Source organism: Rhincodon typus, chromosome 12 (assembly GCF_021869965.1).
Source record: "Rhincodon typus isolate 14 chromosome 12, sRhiTyp1.1, whole genome shotgun sequence".
NCBI lineage: Eukaryota > Metazoa > Chordata > Chondrichthyes > Orectolobiformes > Rhincodontidae > Rhincodon > Rhincodon typus.
Window position 1 is genome coordinate 63,508,940 of NC_063343.1, and position 26,560 is coordinate 63,535,499.

The 26,560-nt window shown below is 39.5% G+C and overlaps 1 protein-coding gene across 3 annotated transcripts in view; it reads left to right on the forward strand.

Annotated features, from left to right (window-relative positions):
• canx (calnexin) overlaps positions 1 to 25,349 on the forward strand; it is a 46,165-nt gene extending 20,816 nt beyond the window's left edge. For all 3 annotated transcript variants that reach the window (XM_020515085.2, XM_048604070.1, XM_048604071.1), the window contains exons 4-15: positions 5,893 to 5,951; positions 6,233 to 6,374; positions 7,886 to 7,967; positions 9,067 to 9,259; positions 9,522 to 9,711; positions 14,334 to 14,447; positions 15,007 to 15,163; positions 16,568 to 16,783; positions 17,856 to 17,975; positions 19,187 to 19,322; positions 19,703 to 19,845; positions 20,845 to 25,349. In XM_020515085.2, the coding sequence (XP_020370674.1) occupies positions 5,893 to 5,951; positions 6,233 to 6,374; positions 7,886 to 7,967; positions 9,067 to 9,259; positions 9,522 to 9,711; positions 14,334 to 14,447; positions 15,007 to 15,163; positions 16,568 to 16,783; positions 17,856 to 17,975; positions 19,187 to 19,322; positions 19,703 to 19,845; positions 20,845 to 20,871 (1,579 nt within the window). In that variant the 3' untranslated portion in view covers positions 20,872 to 25,349. The remainder of the gene's footprint in view (positions 1 to 5,892; positions 5,952 to 6,232; positions 6,375 to 7,885; positions 7,968 to 9,066; positions 9,260 to 9,521; positions 9,712 to 14,333; positions 14,448 to 15,006; positions 15,164 to 16,567; positions 16,784 to 17,855; positions 17,976 to 19,186; positions 19,323 to 19,702; positions 19,846 to 20,844) is intronic.
• The last annotated feature ends 1,211 nt before the right edge of the window (positions 25,350 to 26,560 follow it).

Genomic DNA, 26,560 nt, shown 5'->3' on the forward strand with positions numbered 1-26,560 from the left:
ATTACCAACCCATGGCTGGTATTACCAACCCATGGCTGGTATTACCAGAATGTGTGTCTGAATCATCTAACCCTTTTTATGGATGATGTGGATGCATCAAGTCAACTTCCTGTTTCCTTGATTTGCCAGGAGTCTGTAGCCATTCATTTGCGTGCAGAGTATGAAATATTGGCATAACTTGATCTCATGCAAACTCAAATGGTAATTACAGTGAAAACCCTTTCTCTCCTTGCCTGAGATTGCTACACAATGGGCCATTTTAGAACTTTTGAGTTTGCTACTCCATTCAATGAAGCATGGATGAACTTGCACTGAAGGTGTATAGCAAACGTTTGCTAAATTGGTCGTGGGGTGAGAGGGTTGTCTTATGAGGAGAGGCTGAGTAAATGGAGTCTACATTCCCTAAAGTTTCGAAGAATAATACACCCTTTGAAATGTGCAAGATTCCGAAGGAACTTGATAAGGTAAATGTTGAGCAATTGCTTCTGCTGGTTGGAGAATCCAAAACCTGGGAATGTGTTAAGGGTAACAGGTCAATGATTTATCAGAAGTGAGAAATAACTTCATTCCAAGGATTGAGATTCTTCAAAACTTTCTATCCTAGTGGTTTGTGGATGCTCTGAATATACTCGATGCTAGGACAGCCAAATTTTTGATGCCTTGGAATCGAGGTATGGAAAGCAGGTGGGAAAATGACCTTGAAGTTCAAGATCAGTCGTGATTGTATTGAATGATGGCAGGATCAGTGAGCCCCAACCTCTACTTTGTCACTTGATTCCTTTAGTTCTCTAACGTTATCCGTTTTCCTAGTACAATCACTTGGGGCATGGTTGGATATTTTCTCCCCTCACATTTTATTCCTGCGTGTAGGATTGTGGGAATTGATTGAGCAAAGGCAAAGGTACATGGGGTTTACCTTCTACCAAGTGATGGTAGTGACCTGCCATCCTGATCTTGCGGTGAGGCCACACCATTAATCACAGCAGTCACGCCTTCGTTAATTCCGTTACAACACGCTGAAGGTATAAAGGATCTCCAGAGCTTGTTGAATTATAGATCCAAAGTCAGCATTTCTTCCATACACACTACACTCTTGTCACCCATTGGGCCTCAGGTTACTTGATGTGGTTTCTCAAATATTGTTTGAAACCTATTTAGTTTGAATTTCCATTAATCAATACTCTGTCCCACCATTTCGTAATGAACAAATTCAATAGATTGACCAGTTGCACCTGAAATAATGTTTGTGCTGATTAGTTTTAAATTTAACCCCGTTGAGCTCAGGCTGTGTTTGCTGTTTCTACTGTTGTGGGCAAAGTGGAACATCTTGTCATAGCCAGCATTGAGCCCCTTGTAAAATTTTAAAAATCGCCTCTTAGCCTTTACGTTTTCACTGACTGTCCAAATTTACATAATGTCTCATCCAAATCTAATATCTCTGCTTTCTTCTGTATTCCTTTAAACATAGAAAAAGTAAGTTGTAATTTAATTGAAATAGTGAAAGTGATTGAAAAAATTCGTAGGCTGGCCTGGGAGAAGCCACTTTCTCAGAATAGGGCAACCTTGACATTTAAAGCTCAGCACTTCACCTGAAAGTTGGTGGAAATCTCAAAACTTTCTGTCCTAAAAGGTGGTCAGTTTAACAAAAAGTGTGATAGAATTTTGCCTGGTGAGAATATTAAGGTTTATGGAATCAAAGCAGGTAAATGAGTTGAGATAGGTGGAACAGGTTTGAGAAGTTGGCTTTCTCCTATTTCTATGTTCAATAAACTGTAATGCCCTTATTTCCATCATATGCTGTGAATGGAGAATGTGTTACGGAGGGGTGGTTAAATGAGATAAGCTCCCTGATACACTATCTCTAAGCTATAAGTAACAGTTTATCTAATTCTAACAGTGATCTAATTAACAGTACTAACAAACTGAACAATTCCCCCTCTCTACTAACTAGTACCGAAAAAACACTATTCTAATGGTATGCCATTCCAATAAATTCAAGTCCCAGTTATGTAAAACAAAGAATAAAAATTAAAACTTAAGACTCTCAAAACTACAGTCAGGATGCATCTTCTGGAATGCTCCGTGCCCTCACTGCTGATCCTCAGCCAGGAACGCCTTTCTCCATCAAATTCTGGTATTTGAAGTGCCCCTCACTGTCAAATTCTTATGTCAGGAATGTTAGCTAATAGTACTGTGGTACCTTTTTAGATCTGCTTAATCAGAGAATTTAAAGATTTCTGTGAATGCCAGAGTTTTACTCTTCCGATGGCAGTTTGCTCTCATCCTGATTTTCAAAAAAAGAACCCCTCTTATATACCCTTCATGACCTGTTGATTTTCTTAGAGTAGGATTGGTCCTCGGTGTCAACACCAGATTTAAATTCAATTGGTTTTTAGTCTCTAAGTGCCTAGTTTAAATTAATTCGCTGATATTCAAGCTAGTTGCCTTAACATCAAAACAAGCCTAGGTTTCTACCACACAACCAATTGGTACATATGCAGACAGTTCTGAAATTGAAACATATCTGCAGCTTTTGCAGACATTTCTGTCTAAATCTCCAAGCTTAGAAAAGCACATCACCTCTTAAAGGGACTACACACTTTTTCCCCACCCCCCATCAATTTTACAATTCTAACTGCCTGCCTTCAAATTCACAAGTACTCTGCACAACTTTGCAACAAATGTACTACAGAAATGCCAACTTCCAGGCCAGTGCTCACTTCATACAATACTAAAATATTTATTTATAGAACTTGCAATGATAGAACATTGAGCCCTTTCATGTTGAGCTTAGATTAGGTCTTTATTTAAAAGCAACTGTGTAACTGCAGTGCTTATGTAACTTGCTAAATCCCGTATCACCCTTAATGAAAAGCTATAAATTACTCTGCTATGGTGCACAAATTATGTGCACACTGTGGGAGGAATGAGTCAGTACTGTGGCTATTCAACCCCCTTACCAGAGGTTAAAATCCAAAAACGTTTTATCACATTGGCCAATCTTAACTCGTTTAGAAAAGACTGTCTAGAAAAATGCAGTCACCTGCTCCAAAGGTTACCCTTCGTGATCTTTTATAAACTCTGGAATAAGTAATAAACGATGCAAATCTTCCAGAAAGCAGTACTTGCGTTTCACCAGGACTTCAAGATGTCTGAATGTACTTTACAGCTAACATTGTACTTTTTTGAAACATTTGCATTTAATGTTCTTTCGTGGGATTTGGGCATCACTGCCAAGGCCAGGATTTCATTGTCCATCCCTAATTGCCCTTTAAGTGGTGAGCCCCCTTCCTGAACTTGTGACAGTTTGTGACGTAAATACATGGAGTGCTGTTAGAGAGGGAGTTCCAAAATATTAAGCAAGAAAGGAATGTCCATGTCCAAATCAGAGTGGTGTGTGTGGTTTACAGGGTAACTTGCAGGTGGTGATATTCAATGCATCTGCTGCCCTTGCCCTTCTTGGGCCTAAAATTGCCATTTCAGAATGTGCCATTGAAGGAGCCCGAGTTGCTGCAGTGCAGCTTACAGTTGGATCTATCTTCTGCCACAGAGTCATTAGTGGAGGGAATGAAGGTTCACTATGATGAATGGGCTGGTGATAAAGTGAGCTGATATGTCCTCAGTGGTGTTGAGCTTCTTGTGTTGTAGGAGTTGCACTCATCTAGACAAGCTGAGATTATTTATTACGCTCCTGACTTCCACCTTGACAGGTGGACAGGCATTGAAGGGCCAGGAATTGAGGTCCTCTCCACAGAATCCCCAGTCTGAGGCCTGTTCTTTTTAGCCATAGTATTTGTAATGCTGGTCCGATTCAGTTTGTGGTCAGTGGTATGCCATTAGAATATGCTAATACCATTGAATGTCATGGAGGGATGGTACTCGCACGTAGATGCCACTTGCCTAGTGTGGCAGGTGCAACTTGGGCAGTATTGGTGCTACTGAGTGTTTCCTGGTAGTGGGCACTGAATTCTGAGGTGTGAACATAATGCTACATCCTTTTCTGCCATCAGTGTGATAACACTGGAGTTCTGAGGGAGAGTATTAGGGAGGTTCCCTTAACCTGCTTGACGTTATACCATGAGACTTGGGTCTAGAACAATGTGTACTCAAAGCTATGCGCGCAACCACTCTGACGTTCTGTGCGTGGCTTCCAGTTTCGGAAGTCGATACTGCTGCACATGCACTTCAGAGGCCTATGCAGAGGGGAAGAAAAGAGAGATTGCTGATCTGGAGTTGATGTTGAGGACTCCCATGGGAACTTCCACCCAACAATATATCATTGTGCCACCTCCTCTGCCCTACCAGTGAGGCAGGGTATACCCATGGATGACGATGGTGATGACTAACACATTTCTGTTAAGGTGTGCATATAACTATTTTGGGGGCTATTACTTCGCCTCTGTGGGGCAGTATCCAATTCTGTCTCACATCCTCAGATGTTAGTGGGGATAACTTTGCTGAATCAAAAGGGCTCAGTGTGCCTTTCTCATTTGTACCATTTTGGTGAATCTGCACCTCATCACTGCCAAAAACCAATATATTCTTTGTCAAGAATTGAAAGCTGTGTTGCTGATAGAGTTTAATGAAGGCTCTGTATAGTTGAAGTATCATTCCATCTCGCTTATATTCAGGACCCCTGAAAATGCTAGTATTTCAAAAGCCTTTTTATTAACTGACAACCTAGGGTGGTGAGCAAAGCCATTTTGCTCTTGCAGGATGGTTAATGTTGGGCCCAGTCGCATCATGATTCTTGAGGCTAATAACTTCGTGATGAGTGGTTACTGGGTTAGTAATCCTGAAGCCTGGACTGTGATCCAGAGACTTGAGTTTAAAGCCTACCATATTAGTTGAAGAATTTGATGTTAGATAATTAAATCTGATAATACAAACAAATTGGTGTCAGTAATTGTTGCCGGTTTGACCTTGAAAAATTTACATGGTTTTCTCTAATGTCCCTTTTACAGAACAAAATCTGTCCTTTTCTGGTTTGAGTTCTATATGATCCAGATTCACTGAAGTGTGGCTGACTTTTAACTGGCCTGTGAAATGAACTGGCAAACCACTGTATTCAAAAGGCAACCATCACCTTTTACTCCAAGATGGTTGGGTAGTGGTGTGGTGATGTGTTGCAGTTCACTTGGAGGTCTGAGTTGCTATGCCAACAGCACTTTATCATGCACGTGGCAGTCTGAATGTATGGATGATGGTTAGAGGCTTTAACATTCTTTCTGTCACATGACTGACCATGAATCTGTTACTGCCTGTCACTAATAATGTTGAAAGAATTTACAAGCTTATTTTTCAACCTGTTTGGCTGCATTATAAATGCACTTTCCTTGGTCATCAAGTCCTAGATTGGAACTCGAGCCAAGATGATCTGGCTCAGCAGCAGGAATGTGATCCACTGCACTGCAAGATCTGAGGGAAATTAACATTGAGCAATAAATACTAGCCTTGCCAGCACTGCTTGCATTCCATGAATGAATTTTAAATTTGGGATAATGTGAATTTTGTGCAGAGGAAAGTGATCTCATGATATCACTAGAATATTAATCCAGAGAAACAGCTAATGTTCTGGGGATCCAGGATTGAATTCTGCCATGGCTGTTAGAGTTAAGAGTCTAATGATAATGCAACTGTTGTCAATTGTTGGAAAAATCCATCTAGTTCACTAATATTCCTTAAAAGGACTGCCCCCTTTACCCAGTCTGGTTTATATGTGACTCCAGACCCACAGCAATGTAGTTGACTTCTAACTGACCTGAGCCATTAAGGATGGGCAATAAACGGCTGTCCTAGCCAGTGACTTCCACATCCTGTGAAGAATTTTTTAAAAATTTCTGAATTTTGAAATTGTCGTTTGATATATTTCTTTTTCTTTTTGCAACATAGTTGGATCGTTTCCAAAGCTAAAAAAGATGATGCTGATGAAGACATTGCAAAATACGATGGTAAGATTTTATTGAAGGATTTTTATAAAGTATGTAGTCAGTTCTACTCATTGCACCTCAAATGATGCAATGGCTTTGGAGAGGGTTCAACATAGACGGACTTAGAATAGTTAAATAAACCATGTTGCTAAATGCCGAGAGATATTTATTCTACTTTGAGGATTTTGGAAGAGTTTACAATCTGTTTCTGCGATACTAAGGGAAGGTGAAATATTGGCCTGTGGGTAAATAACCATAATTACACACAATGAAGGCAAGTTCATTTGTGTTTTTTTTTTCAGGAAAGTGGGAGGTGGAAGAAATGAAGAACACTAAACTTTATGGGGACAAGGGACTGGTTCTTAAATCTCGTGCAAAGCATCATGCAATTTCAGCTTTGCTGGATCGACCATTCCTATTTGACAACAAGCCATTAATTATCCAGTAAGTGTGCCTTAATAATCTAATGCATTTATTTTTAAATGTATGTATTGATTGTTGGGATTCTAAGCAGTTATTCTTGGGATGGGGTTTCACTTTGTCCCAATGGTGATGGGCTTGACTATTTTCAAATCCTTTTAACCAGATGATCTCTAATCCACCCTTTATTCATTCAAGCCTTTTATATGAAGTGAACAGTAAAGCTTACCATGACCCCACTGTCTCGCATTAAAAAAAAACATTTTCAGAACTTCAAGTTGCAGAGAAAATCACGGTCTTCTAACAAGGTATCGCTTGGCCAATTCTGCTTGTACCATCTCTTCCGTGGATTTATTCAAATAATTGCATGCCCCCGCCTCCCCAATCCTTGCTGGTTCTTTCCACATTGCCCTGTAAATTACTTTCCTTCAAGTGTTTATCCACTTCCCTTTCTCAAGTTACTGTTGACTGCTTTTGACACGCTAGTGGAGATCAGAACAATAATAAACAAAAAGATTCAAGGCAAACTTTTGTGTTGCCTTTAGTTCTTTGAGTGAATTGTTTTTTTTTAAAGCTATCTTACTGGTAACTATTCCTTCTGCCATGGCAACTGTTTCTGTTCTACTTACTTTGGCAAAGCTTTTCGTGTTTCTGAGCAGCTATGTCACATCTCCTCTCCAATTCCTCTGCTGAGGTTAGGAGGCATGGGTGTTGATGAACTTGGTGGCCTGGCCAGATGAGCTCCTTGATGCAGTCCAGTCATTGGGCTGTCTTGGCAACAGAGTGGAAGGACATGGATGTACTTCAAGGGTCGTTTAGGAGCTGTTTCATGTTCCAGCACCATTTTGCCAAATGTGGGGCACAAAGTACAAAATCCCTCACTTTTTGAGACTAAGATTTTTTTTTAAAATTGAATAAAAATTTCATCACCTGCAATGTTTCCAGAACATTGGCCTGGAGCTCTGGATTGCTAGTCCAGTGATGTTGCCACTATACCACCAGCTACTCTAGATTGTCAGAAGGGTCAGCAAGTAGGAGGGTAGTTTTCGGAACAAGTTCTGCAATTTAGGAGCAACCCCACCTCCGACAGGTAACCAACTCGAAGGCCACCTGCAGTAAAATTGCTGAACAGATTAAACTGGTGACAGGTGCAGGCTCAGGAGACACATTTTACCCAGAAGTCAGGGTTCCAACACCCTTTGTAAAATTGAACCCGATGTTCTGGCGAGCTTCACACTTCTTCCTTTCCTCTGCATCCGACTCATTCTTAATGATGCCTGCCAAAAATGGTACACACCTTGTGATCCCAAGCTCAGCCATTTCTTACCTCCCCACTGACAGCAAAATAATCCTAAATAAAAATGTGCTGTTGGTAAATGCATTGCTTGGTGTCTGTGCAAATATGACCTAATGCAGCTATTGGACTTGCAACTTGTCCAATGTCCCAAAGTGCAAATAAATTGGTGTATAAAATCTTTGCAAACTGAAAGATTATTTATATTTTTATTTTTCAAAAAAAAAATTTTGCTTTTTAGATACGAGGTGAATTTTCAGAATGGTATTGAATGTGGAGGGGCGTATATTAAGCTGCTTTCGAAAACCAAAGACCTAGTTCTGGTGAGTAGGATTTTTGTTTCTCCATTTGAGATGGGAATCGCCAGTATTGCCTTTTGCACTCACTTAATCAGTGCTTGCTGGAATCTCTTTTATAGTTAAAGATTACCATCTTCTCAACAATCAATAATATACAGATCAGACCTTGAGCTAGTATGCTCAACCAATTGGAAATTTGGTTCAGTGCTGTACTCCAAGGTGATCATACATTTAAGGTGTAATGCTAAAGAAATTCTGTCCATCCATTTTGTTTTATTCCTCGTGTGTACATCTTGGTTCTGTCCCACACAGCATGTCCACGCATTGCTTGGGCATTCATTCACAGTGTGTGAACCTCCTTTGGCAAGGATAGCATTTTATGCACGTTCCCAATGTTTTGATTCGTGTATGGGCTGAGAGCTTTGCTGGCTGGTTCAGCATTCTTGCCCATCCTTAGTTGCCCACGAGAAGGAGTGATGAGTTGTCCTGTTGAACCACTGCAGTCCATTTGGTGTAGGTACCTCCACAATGTTGGAGGGGAGCGAGTTCCATGATTTTGACCCAGCAGCACTGAATAAATGACTATGTACCTCTGAGTCATGACTGCAAGTGGCTTGGAGTGGAATTTGTCATTAATGATGTTCCTGTGCATCTGTTGTTGCCCCACCACCCCGCCGGTGATGCATGTAATGAAGACGGTGGTTTCTTCTTAATTCTGAGTCCGTACGTAGCTGGGGCTTTTGCTAAGATGTTGACATGCATTGTCGAGTATTGGTTAATACCATGTAATACATGGAGTAAGTATATCGCAGCTGATGCCACTCACTGCCTCTCCAGTGAACTGGTTAGTTTGTTTTATAAACTGGGTGATTGTTGCTTTCTTGATGTCACAATATGTGGATTTATGTTTCCCCCATTGCTGGTTTAATCTTCTTGTCACATCTTCAAGAACAGCAATTTGTCACCTTCTCTTTGTCTTCTGACATTTTTTTATGACTCCATTGCTCTTCAATCCCATCATTTTCATCATCACTTTTAAAGGACTTTAATAAACTTTGTTTTTGGTTGCAACAGGTTTAGATTTATTAAAATTCTAATTCTGTTATTTGTCTTTACTACACAGGAAAAGTTTTATGACAAAACGCCATACACCATCATGTTTGGCCCTGACAAGTGTGGAGAAGATTACAAACTCCACTTCATCTTCAGACACAAGAATCCCAAAACTGGAAAGTATGAGGAGAAACACGCAAAGCGTTCAGATGTGGACCTCAAAAGCTATTATACTGACAAGAAGACTCATCTGTACTCACTAGGTACTGCTCAATAAAGTTATTAGCAACTGTCATCACCATCTGGAACTTGTCCTTGTGTAGGAAGGTTGGCAGCCAATTTGTATGCAAGGAGTCTCCACTAAAAGTAGAACTCTGATACACAGAATTTTAAAATCTATGCTGTTTGATTGGTCCCAGGATATGGTCATATGGTCATCTTTTACATCCACTTGCTTTGATGTAAGGGGAAAAACCGTTTAATGAACAATTAATATGGCTAACTTCTTTTCACTCCCCATTGTAGTGCTTAACCCTGATAACTCCTTTCAAGTCTTGATTGACCAGACTGTGGTCAACAGTGGCAACCTTCTTGAAGACATGACTCCTCCTGTCAATCCTCCAAAAGAGATTGAAGATCCAGATGACCAGAAACCAGAAGACTGGGATGAAAGACCAAAAATTCCTGACCCCGATGCAGTCAAACCTGATGACTGGTGAGTAATATAGTTGGTTGAGGACTTCAGTTTGGGAAGACCTAAAACATGGAATTCAGATCTTGCCACACATTTCAAGCCAGGCTGTTCATAATGTTGGTGTCCTGCTTCACTTTATATAACATCGCCTTTCTCTGCTCCATTGCAGCTCATCTGCTTATCTTGACTTGCTGAGGTAGAGTGCTGGCAATCAAACCCATCTATTCTTTGGAGTTATCATAGATGTGAAAATTGAATCAAAATACCAAAAATCCCAATTTGCCTCTGACTGCAGCTCAGCACAAAAGTAAACCACGTCAGGTTATTTCAGTAACAGTATTTGCTGTAACATTCTTAATTTGAACAAGAACAGGATTTTCTATTTGTCTCAAGTTTTTTCCTTTTTAAAATTCCCGTGTGTGCAAAAGGTAAAAGCAGACAAAGTACAGATGAGTAAAGTTGTAGTCAGGAGAACACCGTTATGAATTGCCAGTCCAAATCAAAAGAATTAGGTGGATTAGTTTCACAACCTTTTCGATTCCTCACTGATGCCTTTGTGTTATCCGTTTGGCGATGATCACTCTGCACTTTGAGTTTCTTGGTCAGACATTGTCTTTTAGTTTTTAGTACTATTTCTTCAAGCATCTCTGACTTCTCTGCTCTTTCAATAGAAAATTGGAAAGAGCAACTGTACAAAGGAGAAAGAGTGATCTAACTATAGTCTGGGGGTGTCCTTGCTTCTTTGTTTCACCCCATCTAAATTTGTTAAACTGTAACCTGACCGTTCAGAATTGTTACTATACTGAGCTGTCCGGAACACATTACAAATGATGCTGGTTCAGCTGGACTGGAGTGTCCTCAAAAAGTAACTTTGTCTCATGCATCAGTTACCTTCACTACCTTTTCCAAAGTTGCAAACAAGCCCTTTCTCCACTTCCCCTTTTTGAAAATCTTTTTGTTCCTCAATTTTCAGTCTGTATCCAAAAATTAAAAACTGTGGTTTCTTAAATGCTGCTGCAACTCTCATCCGTTCCTTTATCTCCAGCCTACTTCCAGTGCATTGCTGGCTGACCTCTATCTTCCATTTTACATCACAAATACGGGCTTACCCAAACTCTCCTGGTTGTATCTTAATTGAACAATTCGCCCATTACTCATTAAAATTCCCATTTGTGTTTCCAAAACACACACTCCTTTCCTCCCTCAATGCCTCACATGCCTTCTATCTCTGTAAGCTCAAACAATCCTATAAATAATTTGAAACTTGTGTAATTCTTCAATTCTGGCATCTCTATTCTAATATTCTCTATTCTTTTTAATGGCTGTCTTCAACTGTCTGTTCCGGAATTCCCTCCCTATACATCTCCTGTTTATTCTTTGCTTCAACTAAGCTTTTGGTCACTTGTCCTGATGTTTCTTTGTGTCAAATTTAAATATCAATATTCTTATTCTGTACCTTGGAATGTTTAACTATATTAAAAGTATAATCTGTACAAATGTTTGCCATCCTAATTGAGAAAGGGAAAGTGAGGACAGCTTGAGTTTAGTTTTCATGACTGTAGTTCTATAATGGCTTTGCTACTTTTGTGACTTCCTGTATGTAAGCTGGCTGCTTCATAAGCAACTGCTGAAATGTACAATTTTGGTGACCTTTTTTGGAAAAGGATACATTTGCACGAGCAATTCAAAGAAGGTTAACTTGATACATTCCAGGAATGGAGGGTTTATGAAGAAAGGTTGAAAAGGTTGGGCCTGTATCTATTGGAGTTTTGAAGACACAGATGGTTCAATCAAAACACAAAATGTTGAAAGGACTAAATAAGTTGAGGATACCAAGAGGATTTCCTCTTGTGGGGAAGATTAAATCTGTGACATTGTTTAAGATTGAGATCTCCCTTTTTAAGACAGATTTTTTGAGGATTGCAAGAGTGGAATTCTCTTCCCCCAGACAGTAGTGAAAGCTGTATCTTCAAATTTATTCAATGCTAAGTTGGATAAATTTTTGATTGAGAAAGGAGTTGAGGGTTATGAGGGATGGGCATACAGGCAAGAAAGTGGACCTGAGACTATAGCCAGATCAGCCATGATCTTATTATACGGTAGAGCAGGCTAGAGAAATAAAATGGCCTATTCCTGTTCCTATAGGGATCAGTTGGCTGGTTTGTGATCAACGTGATGCCAAATGAAAGGTTTATTTCCCAATCGGACTGAAGTTATCTTGAAGGTACCATGTTCTCAATCTTGTTCCTACTTGAGGCATGGTGGCTCTCCAATTAAACTCTCCACCAGTCAGTTCTCTAATGAGAGAGAAGCTTATGGTCCTCTGGGACTATGGTGACTGTACTTCAAAAAGTGTTTGTTACGGTTTGGGGTGCCCTCAGTTGGTATAAAAATGCAGGTCTGTTTACTTCAGATATCTCTAGTCTAAGTTTATGTATATTACATGATTCTATGACTGTCCAGCCTTAAAGTAATATTTAATCTATACATTATCTGAACACTTTAAAATTTCTATTATTCAATGAAGGTCCTTTTGAACGTCTTTGACCTCTGCCTAGATTGATAACTAGCTTTTACTGTAGTTTGTTCCAGATTATGTATAAAATTATTCTTGTGCATTCTCTACACTCTTCCTCTTCTGTGGATTAGGGCACAGTCGATTTGCTTCATTGCTTCTCCATTTCATTAAAAAAAAGTCTGTTGTGGCAGATTCTTAATGTCACAGTTGTTCAATGTTGCAGCAGATGCACATTTAAATTTAATTTTTTTTTAGTTTGAAAGGTGTGTAATTCTGTGGGCTTAAATGATAATTATAAATGAGCTGAACTATTGCCTGTAGAGTTATTACCTCTGGTTTTCTTTGTTCTTTTGAGTTGCTGGACTGGTATGTTGCCTGATAAATTCTGAAGACCCAATAAGAAATAGTTTATACAGTCGCCAGGGCCCTGGTATTATCCCATGCTCTACAATATATGCTGCTCTTTTACGATATGGCTGTAGTTTGTTGAGGCTCATTCACCTCTGTCTGTCTTTTGTCTTTGTAGTCCGAATCATGACTCCATTCTGCGCTCATTGCCCTTCAAATTCTAGTATTTATCCCATTCTGATTGGAAAGTTACTGTTGAATCAGTTCCCATTGCATTTTCAGGCAGCACTTGGCAGATTGTCTCAATTCTCCATTTTAACAAAAAAGGTCTTGATGATTGAAGGAGGGAATTTCTTTTTACCTTGCTGTTGTATCTGTGAACACCAATAGTTAGTGATTGATGGGTAGCTCAGGGGAAATACCAGTTTCTAAATGTTAAATTTGATTTCACTGTATCTGGATTGAAGTGAAGTCTGTGGTACCTATGGAAAGGCTATTTGCCTTGCAATAGAATATAGTTCATAATGAGTTATGACACAGCTGTCGTTATGTTTTGGACGTCAGCTTTGGGTATTTGGAAAGCACCCAAGTCTTGCAGTCAGAGGTTTTACGACCAAGTAAGCCATGGGTAACAGTTTGGAGGAGAGCCAGGGAAGTGTTACGTTATCGCTCCCATCTTTTGAATATAGAGTTAAACTAAGACCTAGTCTGTACATTGTCCCATATTGCTGCTTGGAGAGCCTTGCGGTGCACATTGGATGCTGCATTAAAACAGTGACTACAAGTAAAATACCTCATTATCTGTCGAGTGCTTTGGGATGTCCTGAGGTTGTAAAAGATTAGTCTGCCTTTCTGGTTACAAATTTGCATGTTTGGTTCCAACAGGGAAAATATTTATCAACACTACATTACTGTTCATGCTGTCAATGGAAAAACACATTCTCGACACACTCCCTTGGCTCCCTATGTCCTTGCTGTTAAAACCCAGGTGACTCTGCTACTCTCCGTCAAACTGGAGGTGCAGGGAAGCAATGACTGCTTTCCTCAGTCTTCCTTCACTCTGGATCCCCATACCTCCCTCTGTCTCCTTCCCTGTGCACCCTAGAGTGTTCCCTCTAAACCCCTGCTTCTTTGCTCACTCTTTCCCTTCCTCCCACCCACTCTGCAGGCTTTTAAAATACAAACCAGAATGCTGAAATGAAGACTTGATTTGCCTTTCTGTCACTCTCAGGTCATCACTATGAAGAGAGAACAGATGACACTAGGATTGTTTTCCTTGGGTAGAGAAGGCAGAGGGGTGGGGGAGTTGGGGAGGGGAGAGGAGAGACCCTGATTAAGGTGTATGATGTTCTGAGGGAGCAACCTTTCCCTTTTAGAGAGCAATAAGCAAGAGGCACAGTTTTAAGTTAAGGGCCAGGGGGTTCAGAGGGAGTTTGAATAAGTTTTTTTTATTTCAACCAGTAGTTAGTGGGTATTTGGAACTCGCTGCTAGTAGAGGTGGGAACCCTCAAGGGATTTGAGAACTATTTAAATGAAGACTTAAAATGTCAAAGCATATAATGTTATGGGCTGAGTGCAGAAAAATGACATTAGACCAAGTAAGTGTTTGGCTGGTGTGGGGTCAATAGGCCCAAGGGGCTCTTTAACTGAATTTATCTCCCTAATGGTATTTGGGTACTGACCCCATCATCAGGGTTTACTATGGGCATGTGAATTGAGATGTCAATCTCTTGCCAGTGTGATTTTGTTAATAATTTCTGATGTTCTCCCATTTCAGGGATGAGGATGCTCCTGCTAAAATTCCTGATGAAAATGCTGTCAAACCTGAAGGGTGGCTTGATTCTGAACCTGAATATGTCTCTGATCCTGATGCAGAAAAACCAGATGACTGGTAGGTTCAGCTTCTTAATTCAGCTGTCTTCAAAGATGTAAGCAGTACATCCACAGCTCATCCATCTGGAAAATAAATCATTGCTAGTTTGTGACCCTCTTGGGGATGAGGGAGGAATACATGTCTGTGGATGGGATTTTGTGCTGGGGAAGTTGGGCTTGAGAGATGAAGTAGTTGATACTATTTATTATGAGGGCTGTATAAATAATTATTTGATAGTACAGAACTTAAGCACTGCTTAAAAAGAAAGTCGAAGTTTTTTGCCATACATTAAGGGTAGGAAGCAAGAAACCAGGCTTGAGAAAAGGAACATCAATCTACATAGCATAAGAGGGTGCTGATTGGCCCAGCTAATCAATATATTAATTTTGAATGGTATGTATGTTTTTATGTGGGCTGCACTATTGGAGAGTCTGAATGTCCACCTTTCTGAAGTAATTCAGTCTTCAAAAATATTGAAACTGCTATCCTGAAATTGACAAAGTTTTGGTTGTGAATACCCAATGAAGCCTTGGCAGTGACATTTTTCTCATGGTCTGTGTCACCCCTTCCTTTGTAGGGATGAAGAAATGGATGGTGCGTGGGAGGCTCCACAAATAGCAAATCCCTTGTGTGAAAGTGCTCCTGGATGCGGGCCTTGGAAAGTTCCGATGATTGATAACCCAGATTACAAGGGTAAATGGAAGGCTCCAATGATTGATAACCCCAACTACCAGGTAATGTCAAAATGAGTAATGTAGCTTTGATTAAACAACAGCTGTTGACTGCATCATTATTCTTCTTCCTTATATTTAGTACTATTTAGATTTTTTGTCTTTCTATGGTCTGGCATTAATTTCTGGAATTTATTATTCCCATTGGGTTTACTCGTCATTCCTCAACCATTTATTCATGCTGTCACTAAGTTGGGAATTTCAGGAGTAAAGTTGCCTAAATTTTTTGAGGAGATTTTTAACTTTTTGTTGCAGTAAACTGTAGTAGATTATTCTATTACCACTTGATTCCCTTAATGCCCAAAAAAATGAAGACGTCTGTTTTGAATATGCCTAGGATCAGTGGGTCAGTATTTGCATTGTGAAATGAAAGGTTTTGAGCCCTTTGACCCCTCAAAGACCAAATGAGATTGCCTTTCTTGTCTAAGCATTTGTGTAAGCTGTCTGCTGGGTTGGTGAGCAGCACCCTTGATCCTAATCTGAAAGTCGTCAATTCAATTCCAATTCCATTTCCACCCACGTTTGCCTGTTATAAATGAGGCTGACAATTTGGGCAGCACTGAGAGAGGGTAAAACATCCGGTTTTGTTTAAGGATCAGGGTTAACCTTGTACGTGGCTGGGTGAATGGAAAAGACTCCTCGGACTGGAATTGGTTCCCACTCGGGGAGGGGTTTGACGGGTTGTGTAAAATAGCTTGGTGGCTAGCCCCACTTGTTTGCACCTGGTCTCATACTGAACTCCATGATACACTAGATGGGTAGGCACTCTACTTGCTTGCCTGCCTGTCAATTTAAATAAATAATTGGAGGTCAATTCAGCTTGTCAGTGATCGTATCGACCTGGATAACATACTGCTGAATCCACAGGCTTGCATGGGCTCTTGTGTAGCGGTAGTGTCACCGCAAGTTGTTTAGAAAATATTGAGAATCTGGGCTCACTATTCAGACAGTAAAAATATATAATCGATTTAAGGTACAGAGGTAGTTTCCTTACCTCTGGACAAGGGTGCCTAGGTTCAGAAGTCCCATCTGCACTAGAGGTGTCTAATAACATCTCTATATAGGTTAGTTCAAAAATAACTACAGCTGACTTGGGCCAGTTATCGTTAGAGACCTCTGAGTAAAGATGGGAAGGAAGGAGGATGCTATGCACACATTGGGGGCACCCTGTTCTAATTGCATTAGTATAGTGGGCTGAATGGCCTTCATTTCTGTAGAATATGAAATGCGACTGGTTTACATTTTGCTAGTAATAAGAAAACATGAGCGACACAAGTTACAGACTTGCACCTAGTTTTGAAGTCCAAATACAACAGTTTACTTTTTATGTCTGATGGAATCTCATCTGAATGTTGACTTATGTCAGAGTTTTGTGAAGGATTTAACACTCAATCTTGCTAATTTTAGGGAGTCTGGAAACCAAGGAAGATTTCCAACCCGGACTATTATGAGGACTTGCACCCATTCAAGATGACTCCTATCAATGCTATTGGTCTGGAGCTGTGGTCAATGTCATCTGATATCTTCTTTGACAACTTTATTGTTTGCTCTGACAAGGCGGTGGTTGACCAGTGGGCAAGTGATGGCTGGGGTCTGAAGAGAACCGCTGAGGGGAGTGCCGAGGTAAGGACAAAATCTGGAATGGTTTTCCTATCTCTGAAATTCCTAGGCTTTGGAGCATAGGAAAAGTGGGTAAGACCCTTGAACTTGTTCCACAGTTCAGTACAATCATGGTCAATCTATGACCTTATTCCAATTATGTTGTCTTATAGACCTGTTTGTGGAAGAGTTGCAAAATTTTACTGCTCTTGCAGTTAGAAATAATTTCTAATTTCACCCTTGAAATGTGTAACTTTTAATTTTTGAACATGTGTTGCTCTAGCAGATGTTACCTTTTAGCTGACATGGGACCTGAACCCATATTTTCATGGGCCGTTGTATTGAAGAAGTAGCAGTGAAGTCCCTTGATATCCTCGCCAAAACGTGCGCCCCAGCCAACATCGCTTAAAATCTGCAATTTTGAAGTTTGTTACATTTCTCTTTGTGGGAGCATGTTGCATTTGCTACATTGTACTAGTGACTACACCTAAGTCTTTGTGCTGTGAAGCACACTGAGGTTGCCTTTTCTTTTGCCCTGAGAATTTTTATCGTAATCATGCTGCAGTGTCAAAGCAATGAGCTTATTCCAAATGGGAGTATGATGGACCTATATAATTACAGCATTTTAATGAGTTTTATTATTCAGGTGCAGATATCGACGAAGCCGGTATTAATTTTTTTTGAAAAGCAGGATTATAGCCGGAGTGATTATTCATTAATATAATATGGCAGCAGTGAACCAGAGTAGCCTGCAGTATAGTGGTAATGAGACTGGACTATTGATCCAGAATCCCAGACTGATATTCTAGGGGTGTGGTTTTAAATCCCACCATGTCAGATGGTGAAGTTTGAACTCCATCTTAAAAATACCTGGAATTTTCAGAAACATAACTAAATGGTAACCATGTAATCATTATCAAAATCCACTTGGTTCCTTTGTCCTTTGGGGATGAAATCTGCCTTCTTTACTTCTCTGGCCTAAATTTGGCTCTAGAATGTGGTTGAATCTCATCTGTCCTTTGGGTATTTCAGTACTAATCGTGTTTTGGGGAAATAAAAGCCTAACCAGTTTTTAAAATGTGCGTTTGGTTTACAGTCAGGAGTAGTTGGGCAGTTGATGTCAGCAGCTGAGGAACGCCCATGGCTTTGGATTGTCTACATCCTCATCATTGCCTTACCTGTGTTCCTGGTCATAGTATTCTGCTGTACTGGAAAGGTAGGAACATCTTTCCTAAACCTGCTTTCTGTGGATGTTGGGTGCTGTATTTGCAGGCTTGTTGCATTAACCAGTTCAAGGGGCTGAAGCAACATGTGTCTTTAATCAGGGCATGAGAGGAACTGACCATACGCATGAATACTGTCCCCATCCAAAGCCAATATTTCTGGGAACCTGGGGTGGAAAGGTGAACTGAAGAATTGCAGCTGTAATACAAAATAACTGTCAATTTGAATAATCTTGCCTCTAAATCTGTATCTCTTCTTGAAGTCCATGTTTGAATGCCCCAAATCAGGTTTTCACCCCCTACTAAAATATTAAAATGGTTCTTCTCAGAGCCGCATTTAACATCCACTGGCACACTCATAAGAAAACACACTCTTTGCCCTTCTGGAACTGTGAAACATTTTGCTCTGAATATTCCACACTCTTTTCCACTCTTGTTTGGCTGGGTGGGACTCCATTCAACTGCTTCCATTTATACCCATCTAATGATGAACAGAGAATCACTTGCAATGGCTTATTCTCTGTGCTGAATCAGTGTCTCTGGTGTTGCCCAGGGATATATCCTTGGTCCCTTCCAATTCCTCTTCTGTGCTGCCCCTTGACAACATCCAAAGGTACAGTAGTCCTTTTCACGTGTAAGCTGATGATATCCAGCTCTATTTAACACCATTTTTCTTGATTCTTCCACTGTCTCTTAAATTGTCGGACTACTTATCCATCATCAAATTTTAGATAATATTTAAATTGAAGAATTTCAGCTTATGAAGACTGAAGCCCTTTCCTCTGGCTCCTTGTCCAAGCTTTACTCGTTTGTTACCAACTCTATTCCTCTCCCCGGCAACAATCTGAGATTGTTTGCAGCCTTCGTCATAATTGACTGAGATGAGCATCTGACTACATGTCCATCGCATCAGCAAGAACTGTTGGTTTCCATTTCTCTAACCTGACTGTTCAAACTTACCATTTGTGTCTTTGTTACTTGCTGACTTGACTATTCCCGTGCGTTCAAGTTGGTCTGTTATAATCTACCTGTCAAATTAATTTCATCCAAAACTTTGCTTGTCTGAATTTGCAACCAGTCCTGTTTGCCTATTTCCCCAGTACTTGGTGGCTAAAGCTTTGTAACGTGGCAAATGAAGGTCTAATTAATTTAACATAATGCTTGTCAGATATCAGATATTGAAAGTGTTGATTTTGTCTTCTAGAAAGATGCAGCTGCTGAGTACAAGAAGACTGATGCCCCACAGCCTGATGTGAAGGAGGAAGAGGGGGAGGAGGAAGAAGAAGAGCAGAAGGAGGATGACGAGCTGAAAAAGGAGGAGGAAGGAGAAGAAAAGACAAGTGAGTCCTGAGTTCCTGAACTTTTTGAAGAATTGAGAGTTTCCTTTCTGGCATCTTTGGACAATATTTATCCTTCAACCAATGGCTTTTGGTATTTAAAGGAAAATAGATTATCCAGTCGTCATTGCTGAGTAACGGACCTTGGTCTGCAGGAAATATCTGCTGTTTTGCAGTGACTGCATTTCAAAAAGTCCTCCTTTGACCATAAAGCTGAGAAAGGTGCTACAGAGTTATTGAAATCAATGTTGAGGTTGGAAGTTTGTAAAGTACCTAATCTAAAATGATGCTTGAAAACTCTTTTTGTATTCTATCATTTGCATTCTATTTACTCTGGTTAAATTTTTTTGAGTTAATTTTGCCAATAACTTACAATGTTGCAGATGAAGAGAAACAGAAGAGTGATACTGAGGATGCTGCAGAAAATGCAAACCAGGATGAGGAGGAGGAAGAGGAAGAGGATGATCAGGTGGAGCAGAGAAAGGAGAAAGGGGCACCAGAGAAGTCCAGTGCTGAGCAGGTTGAAGTAAGTCGATGAAAGTTGCAATTGCTGGGGAGCTATTGTGTGCCATTTAGTCTTGGATGTTGGCATCAAACCAGTGAAGAACATGTTGATAACTTTACAGCAGTGATGTCTTCTACATCATTTTGTTTGGGAAAGGAAGGTGGACTCCTCTGGAATAGTATTCTCCTTGAATCTCAATTAATTTACTTCTGAGATTTGGTCTGGAACACAGTTGAGATTCTTGCAGTCTGGAAGATTTTCATCTTCTGAGATGTTTGACTAAGATCAATAGTTTTTTTAATACCGATGGATTTCAGGATGAGTAGCAAAAGTGGAATTTAAACAGAAAATCCATCACAGTAATTTGGCTAAAATTATTTGAGGCACGTAATGAACTTCTATTTCTGGTATTAAAATACAAGGTTTGTCTTATAATTCGTTCTTGGTTGGTATTACTGGCAAGCGTGGCATTTTTTCCATGTCTCCATCTGAGAAGGTTTTTGGCATGCTTGTCCTTGAAACACTTAATGAATTACGACTGACTAATGACTCTATTTCAGAGTTGGAAAGTCAACCAGTTTAGCATTGGAATGGAATCACAAACTGGGAAAAGCAGACAGGCTTCCTTCCCTAAAGGAATGTTATTGAAACAATGAGATAACAAGGTGTAGAGCTGGATGAACATAGCAGGCCAAGCAGCAGCATAGGAGCAGGAAGGCTGACGTTTCGGGCCTAGACCCTTCATAACATCAGCCTTCCTGCTCCTGTGATGCTGCTTGGCTTGCTGTGTTCATCCAGCTCTACACCTTGTTATCTCAGATTTTCCAGCATCTGCAGTTCCTACTATCTCTGTTACTGAAACAATGTTTTGATGATCTTGACAGCTTTTGTCGTCACTTATGACCACTTTTTTTTATTGCTGGTCTACAAGTCCAGTACCATATCTTGGTGTAGAAAGAAGTTTTGGAATTAACTTACTGTAGAGTTTGTGTTTTTGATTTGTGATTTCTTTTATTACAGAAGAAAGATGACTCAAGTACAAATTGAAAACAATGGGAAGATTGAGCTGTTTCCTGTCATAATTTTGTTTGGGCAACACTTGCGATTTCTAAAGAGAGACCATCGTCACTGGAATTACAGAGAGTTGAACTTTTAGAGGATTTCGTGAGACAATTGTTGTGTGCAAAAGAAAACCCTACACATCATACTGACCAAACACTAAATAGATCAGGTTATTGTACATTTTCAGCAAGGACTGTAATCTGAATTGAAATGTACTTTATATATAAAATATATATTTAGCAAAACAAATTCCTGCTCATTGGTACAAGTCCTCTAAATTCTTAAATTATTAAACTAGTGCCTGGTAATCTTCAATTGGATTTTAGACTTGCTAAATTAAAGTCAAAATGCTCAATTAATGTAGGTAGACCCAATATGGAAGCCAAGAGGAGCCTGGTAAATAAGGCAGACTGATGGGATGGTGGCCTATGTACCATCAGAGTGCCTTGTTGGCTTTAAGTACAAACTTTCCTGTATTGGCAAATTACTTCCCCAAAAATTCATTGAACAAATTTTTGTATTTGGCAAAATGCTATAAACCTTCCAGTTTCTTTATCTTGAGGCTCTCTTTTGAGATGGAATGAGTGTGGAAGTGAGCAGGAATAGTTTCTGTTGTACATCATAATTTATCTTAAACTTATTCCTGCTGTGTCTCATGGAGAGCAACAAAAGAACTTTAGCTTTTTAACAACACTCACCCAAATTAACTCCGCAATTTTCATGTTGCTATCTCCCATTCCTCTGCCTTGAATAAAGGAAATAGTAATTTTTAAACAATCACTTTCCAAGTTGATAGTTGAGCAAATGATCAGTGAGGTAAATGAGGGGAAAGCTCCAGCACAATTCAGGTTTTTCTGTAGGTTTAATTTTCCTGCTTGTTCCACCCTTTCTTCCTATCCATACCGAATTGGCCCACGACTACAATTTGTGTCTAAAAGATTTTCCCCATAAATTGATATTTTTGCAGCTTGCTCTTTATGGATTTTGTTCTTTCATCTTTTCCCAAATACCTAATTCCTTGACTTCTGTTGAAATGAAAACTTATTCACAAGTCATCATTGTTAATGTTACTTTGTCTATTTTGGCACCCTACCTGCCCATAAACTTACAGAATTAGATTGCAGGGTTTTTAGTTCCTAACCAATCTCATGAAGTGTACTTTTGAAACAGATCTAATATCCTAAAACACTTTGCTTTCTGACCTGCTGATTTTGTATATTTTCAGTGAGATGTGATAGTAATGGCTGCAAATAAATGCTGTTTTATAGGATAATTTTAAAATCCTGACTTCTTTTTTAAGCACATGGTAGTCAGTAGCCAATTGTAATGTTGCACCACGTCTGGACTCCCACAAGCATTGGAATCTCACTTATCCAAGTGGGAGGGTAGAATGCTTGCAGCTGGGAATTTTTAATTTCTTTCCAAGCATGTCCAGGATGATTTCAATTCACATTGGCTCACTATACAGCTGAGCTCGTTAGTTGTTAAGGTAAAGACAGTTCTGCTAATTCTCCACACTGTCCAAATGCAGCTCCTTTCTTGGCAATGTGTTGGCATTGATAGCTTTTGCTTAGAGCTGCATGACCTTTTTGCTAAGCTATGTACATGGGCATTGGTAAAGTAATTGACAAGAGGGTGTGATTGAGCTTGAGAGCATAATGGTCCTTCCTGTTGTATTGCCTTTTGAAGTTTGAGTTGAGGTATATTTTGGATGGATGAGGAGTTATTGCTCATGAAATCTAATATGTGCTGTAATTGCTCAAATAATACATGACCAATTTCAAGTCAAAATGTGTTCCAAATTTCAATGGTGAGTTTGAACACATTATTACTTAATCATTGATTCTCTAACATTATAACCTTTAACTCAAGCTGTTGATTTCTTTTGAATTATGCCTGTGTGGGGTTTACCAAGTTAAATGTTTAGTTCCACATTTGGGCCTTTGATCACTTCTTATGCAAACAAAGCAAGATAATAGGTATACTTTACACATCTGTTCTTGAGTAGGAAGGGATCAAATAAAACTCCAGTCCTCAGCGTAGGGGTTTTATTTTTTTCAAGGGAATTATTTTCCATTGTCCTGAATGTTTGCTTTTTGTGGAAATCTTTAATCTTTGAAGCACTGTACAAGGCAGGAGAGAGTTTAAAGAGAAGGAGCCAACAATGAGAAAGCACTGAAAATATATATCAAACTTGCAGTATTTATCTTGTTGTACTATTAGGTGTGAGTATATTTAATCCCATAGCAGTTGATGTCATTTTCATTGACCATATTGTACTCTTGTCTTTTGTCAGTTTCTTTACATGTCATAGGGCAGACCTGTGCCTCAGTGACATCTCTCAAATAGCAAAGAGATGAATGACCAGTTAATGTTTTGTTTACCGCAACAGAAAAAATCCGAATTCGGTGACACCACAACCGAGCAACCAATTTAGTAAGGTGGTTCTTGTAACCTCATTTCATGAAAAAAAGAAACTGTACTAAAAATTTCCTCCTCTGTATTTTGGGAGACGAACCCATCCAGATCTTGTACCCATTTTCTCTCAAACATATAATTTTAAGTTTTGCTGGTGATAGTAAAATTGCACTTGTACATGATTTGTTCTGCTATACCTCGGAATTGGAATCAATTTTTTAGTTGGATGGTTAAATTTGATTGGAGAAATTTCTCTTCAACAACCCCACCACCCCCCAAAAAAAAAGGGTGCACTGAAGTAATTCCTTAATGGGTGTAGCACAAAGGCTCTCTAAGTGCAAATCAAAGTGACCATCTCATTCTGAAAGCAATGCAAATCCTCAGACACTGGTTTGGCCAGTTTGGAGCGCCTCAGATTTTTGGTATTAATCTTTTGGATAAAAATAATAGATTTGCTATACTTTATTTTTGGATAATCCCTAATTAGCACAGCAAGCTGTAAGGCCATAATACGTAATATAATAAATTTGATGGCAGGTTTGTGGGAGAGGCAGTACTTGTAAACGGATGTGCATACACCAATCTACAAAGAAGGCCGCATAATGCCCTGCCCAAACAAACTGTGTGGTCTTTCTGCTCCTTAACGTTTTCTGCTAGCCATGTTCTCTTGCACTGAATTCTCAAATATTTTCTTGTTGCTGCTATTGCTGTTGAATCCATTGATTTGAAGAAGTGTATGAAGGTACATTGACAAGATGACTGTAGTGCCCGTGCCCCTGATCCATATACCCCCACTCTTGGCTGGGCTTCCTAAATATTGTAACTTCCTAATTTGATTCAATTTTGTTTGTTTGCTTTATTGAACTGTGTGGTTTTGTGGATGAAGCTTATTAAATGAGTTACTGCATGTGAGCTTTCATTTTTGATGGGATAATCCAGTTGCAATGGGAACACTGCACTGCCAAAATTTATTGGAATACTGATGTGTTTTGTTTTCAGTTGAGAAAATATGGCAAATGTGGCCTTTTTCTAGTTGCAGTGTGCTTGCAATAAGAGGCCTCTGGAGCCTACTCAAGATTTTGTGTAGAATAACAAAACAAAATCCATGGCCGACCCAGGACCCCAGCTGAGAATCTTGCTGGCTTTTCCAGAATGTGATGAGCAATGTAACCATGTTATTTTTCTTCCCTGTCCCCGATGTAAAACTTTTATAAGAACCTTGATTCCCAAGTGAGGGTGGTGTGCTAATCACCATGGCAGCAGCTAACAGTGGTAGAAATGAAAGTTTGTAATGGTAACCAAACCATCTTTCTGCCATTGCAGCCTATAGCAGAGTATCAACAGGCACTCCAATTAAAGTATGTCCAAGTCATAATTACAGAAGGAAATTGTTGACAGTGGTACGGTAACACAAGATAATTTCATCCCTTGTTTTTGCTATGATTATGCTTTTTGCATACTAATATGTTGTAAGAGAAGTCCTTTGCTTCTGTGCTGGTAGATTTATCAGTAAGTTTCAAGTGACAGATTGACCATTCTGGTTAATGCTTCTCCAATCCATTGCCAGTCAAAGACACGTCTGAACATCCATATGGGGAAAATTCACCTAAGTAAATTTAAATTGAGTTATTAAAATATGCTCACTGGTTTTTAACTTATCCTGTTATTAAATGTTTTCTTAATGTTATGTTGTGCTCTGATGTTCAATGTTTTGTTTAAAAAAAGCTCACTTTGCCATCTTTTAAACGGTCTTCACCCTGTTTAGTGAATGACCTTAGAGTAGTCTGGACACTCTTAACCAATTGATTTGTAGGTAGCACATAAAGGACCCGTCTTTCCACAGAGATACTCTGAGCTTTAAAGAGCTGATTGTAGAGAATTTGGAGTGTCAGACAACATTGACTTGACTCCACCTGGGGTCAAACTGTTTAAGTACTTCTCTTCCAGAAATGTAAATGCAAAATCATGTGAAAATTGTTTCCTGCAACTTTAAAAAAAAACAAAACAAAAATTAAAACAGATGTCCAGGCTCTTCATTTTACTGACTTCCCTGCTTTATCATTTGAATCTTAGGATGTAGACAACTGAACTTGATGACCATTCAGTTTACAACAGATGATTTGACAGGAATCTGCATATTGAATGATTGGAGTCATGGGTAGATTGGCTTGAACAAATCTTCTTTTGCACCTGGATGGAGATTTGAGTGAAGAAGGTGCTGGATGAATATCTTGGGAGGTGGAGCGAATACTAAGTGGGAGGAGAACTCCTTGTTGGAATGAGTGTATTAACCTTGGTGTCGGTGGAGGAAACAGTGGAATATGAATCCAATGTTGATATGGGAGGAGGAAGGCCACTTGTTATAGGTATTTTCAATCAATCTGTTCAGGGATGGTGTTCAAAACCTGTTAGATTAGGTTTAGATTTTACTATCGTCTGTACATAGGTATAGTGAAATGTATAATGTTACCACACAAGGTGCTATCTCAGGTACCAAGGTACAAAGTAAGAGTTTGAAAAGTTAAGCATTTCTTCATGGAATGAGTCGAAAAATAAAGGTAATAGTTTTAACATTAAAGTCTTCCTTTATTTTCCTAGTTTAAATTAAGAAATAAGTTAGAAGTTCAGTAGTCTTTGAGTCCACTGCTTATCTTTCATTCCAGGAGACCTCAGCTGTCTGTTCGCAACACCACTGCTGCAGATGCAGTGGGACTTGAATCTGGGCCTCCTGGCCTAAGTAAAACTTCACCATCTGACATGTTGGGAACTTGAGGCCCTACATCCAAAATATTAGCCTCAAGTTCTGGATTACCTGTGCAGTGACATTAACCACTATACCCCTGCCTTTCCTTGTAACCATTTGTTATAGATATTTTCTAATGAACCTGTTTGCAATGTTATTCTATACCTTTGCAGTAAGTGTGATTTATGACTTGAACTAAGGGCTTCTGAAATATCAATTTATGGGGTCTGTAATCCTGTTGTAGATTTTATTTATCAACCTGTTCAAAGATGTTGTGAAATGTTATTAAAGGTGGGCCTTGAACTTAAGCTTCCTGGTTCAGAAGTAGGGACATGACCATTGCATCACAAGAGCCCTTTAAATCTAGTTATAGGCAAATCTGACCTAGAGGCATGCCAGAAGTTTTGGGTTAGAGAAAGTTGCAAATAGGCAAACTGCAACAACCAGTATCAAACCCAGGTCAACTGCTTGGAAGGCAGCTATGTACACCATCAATGACAACCTACAGCACTC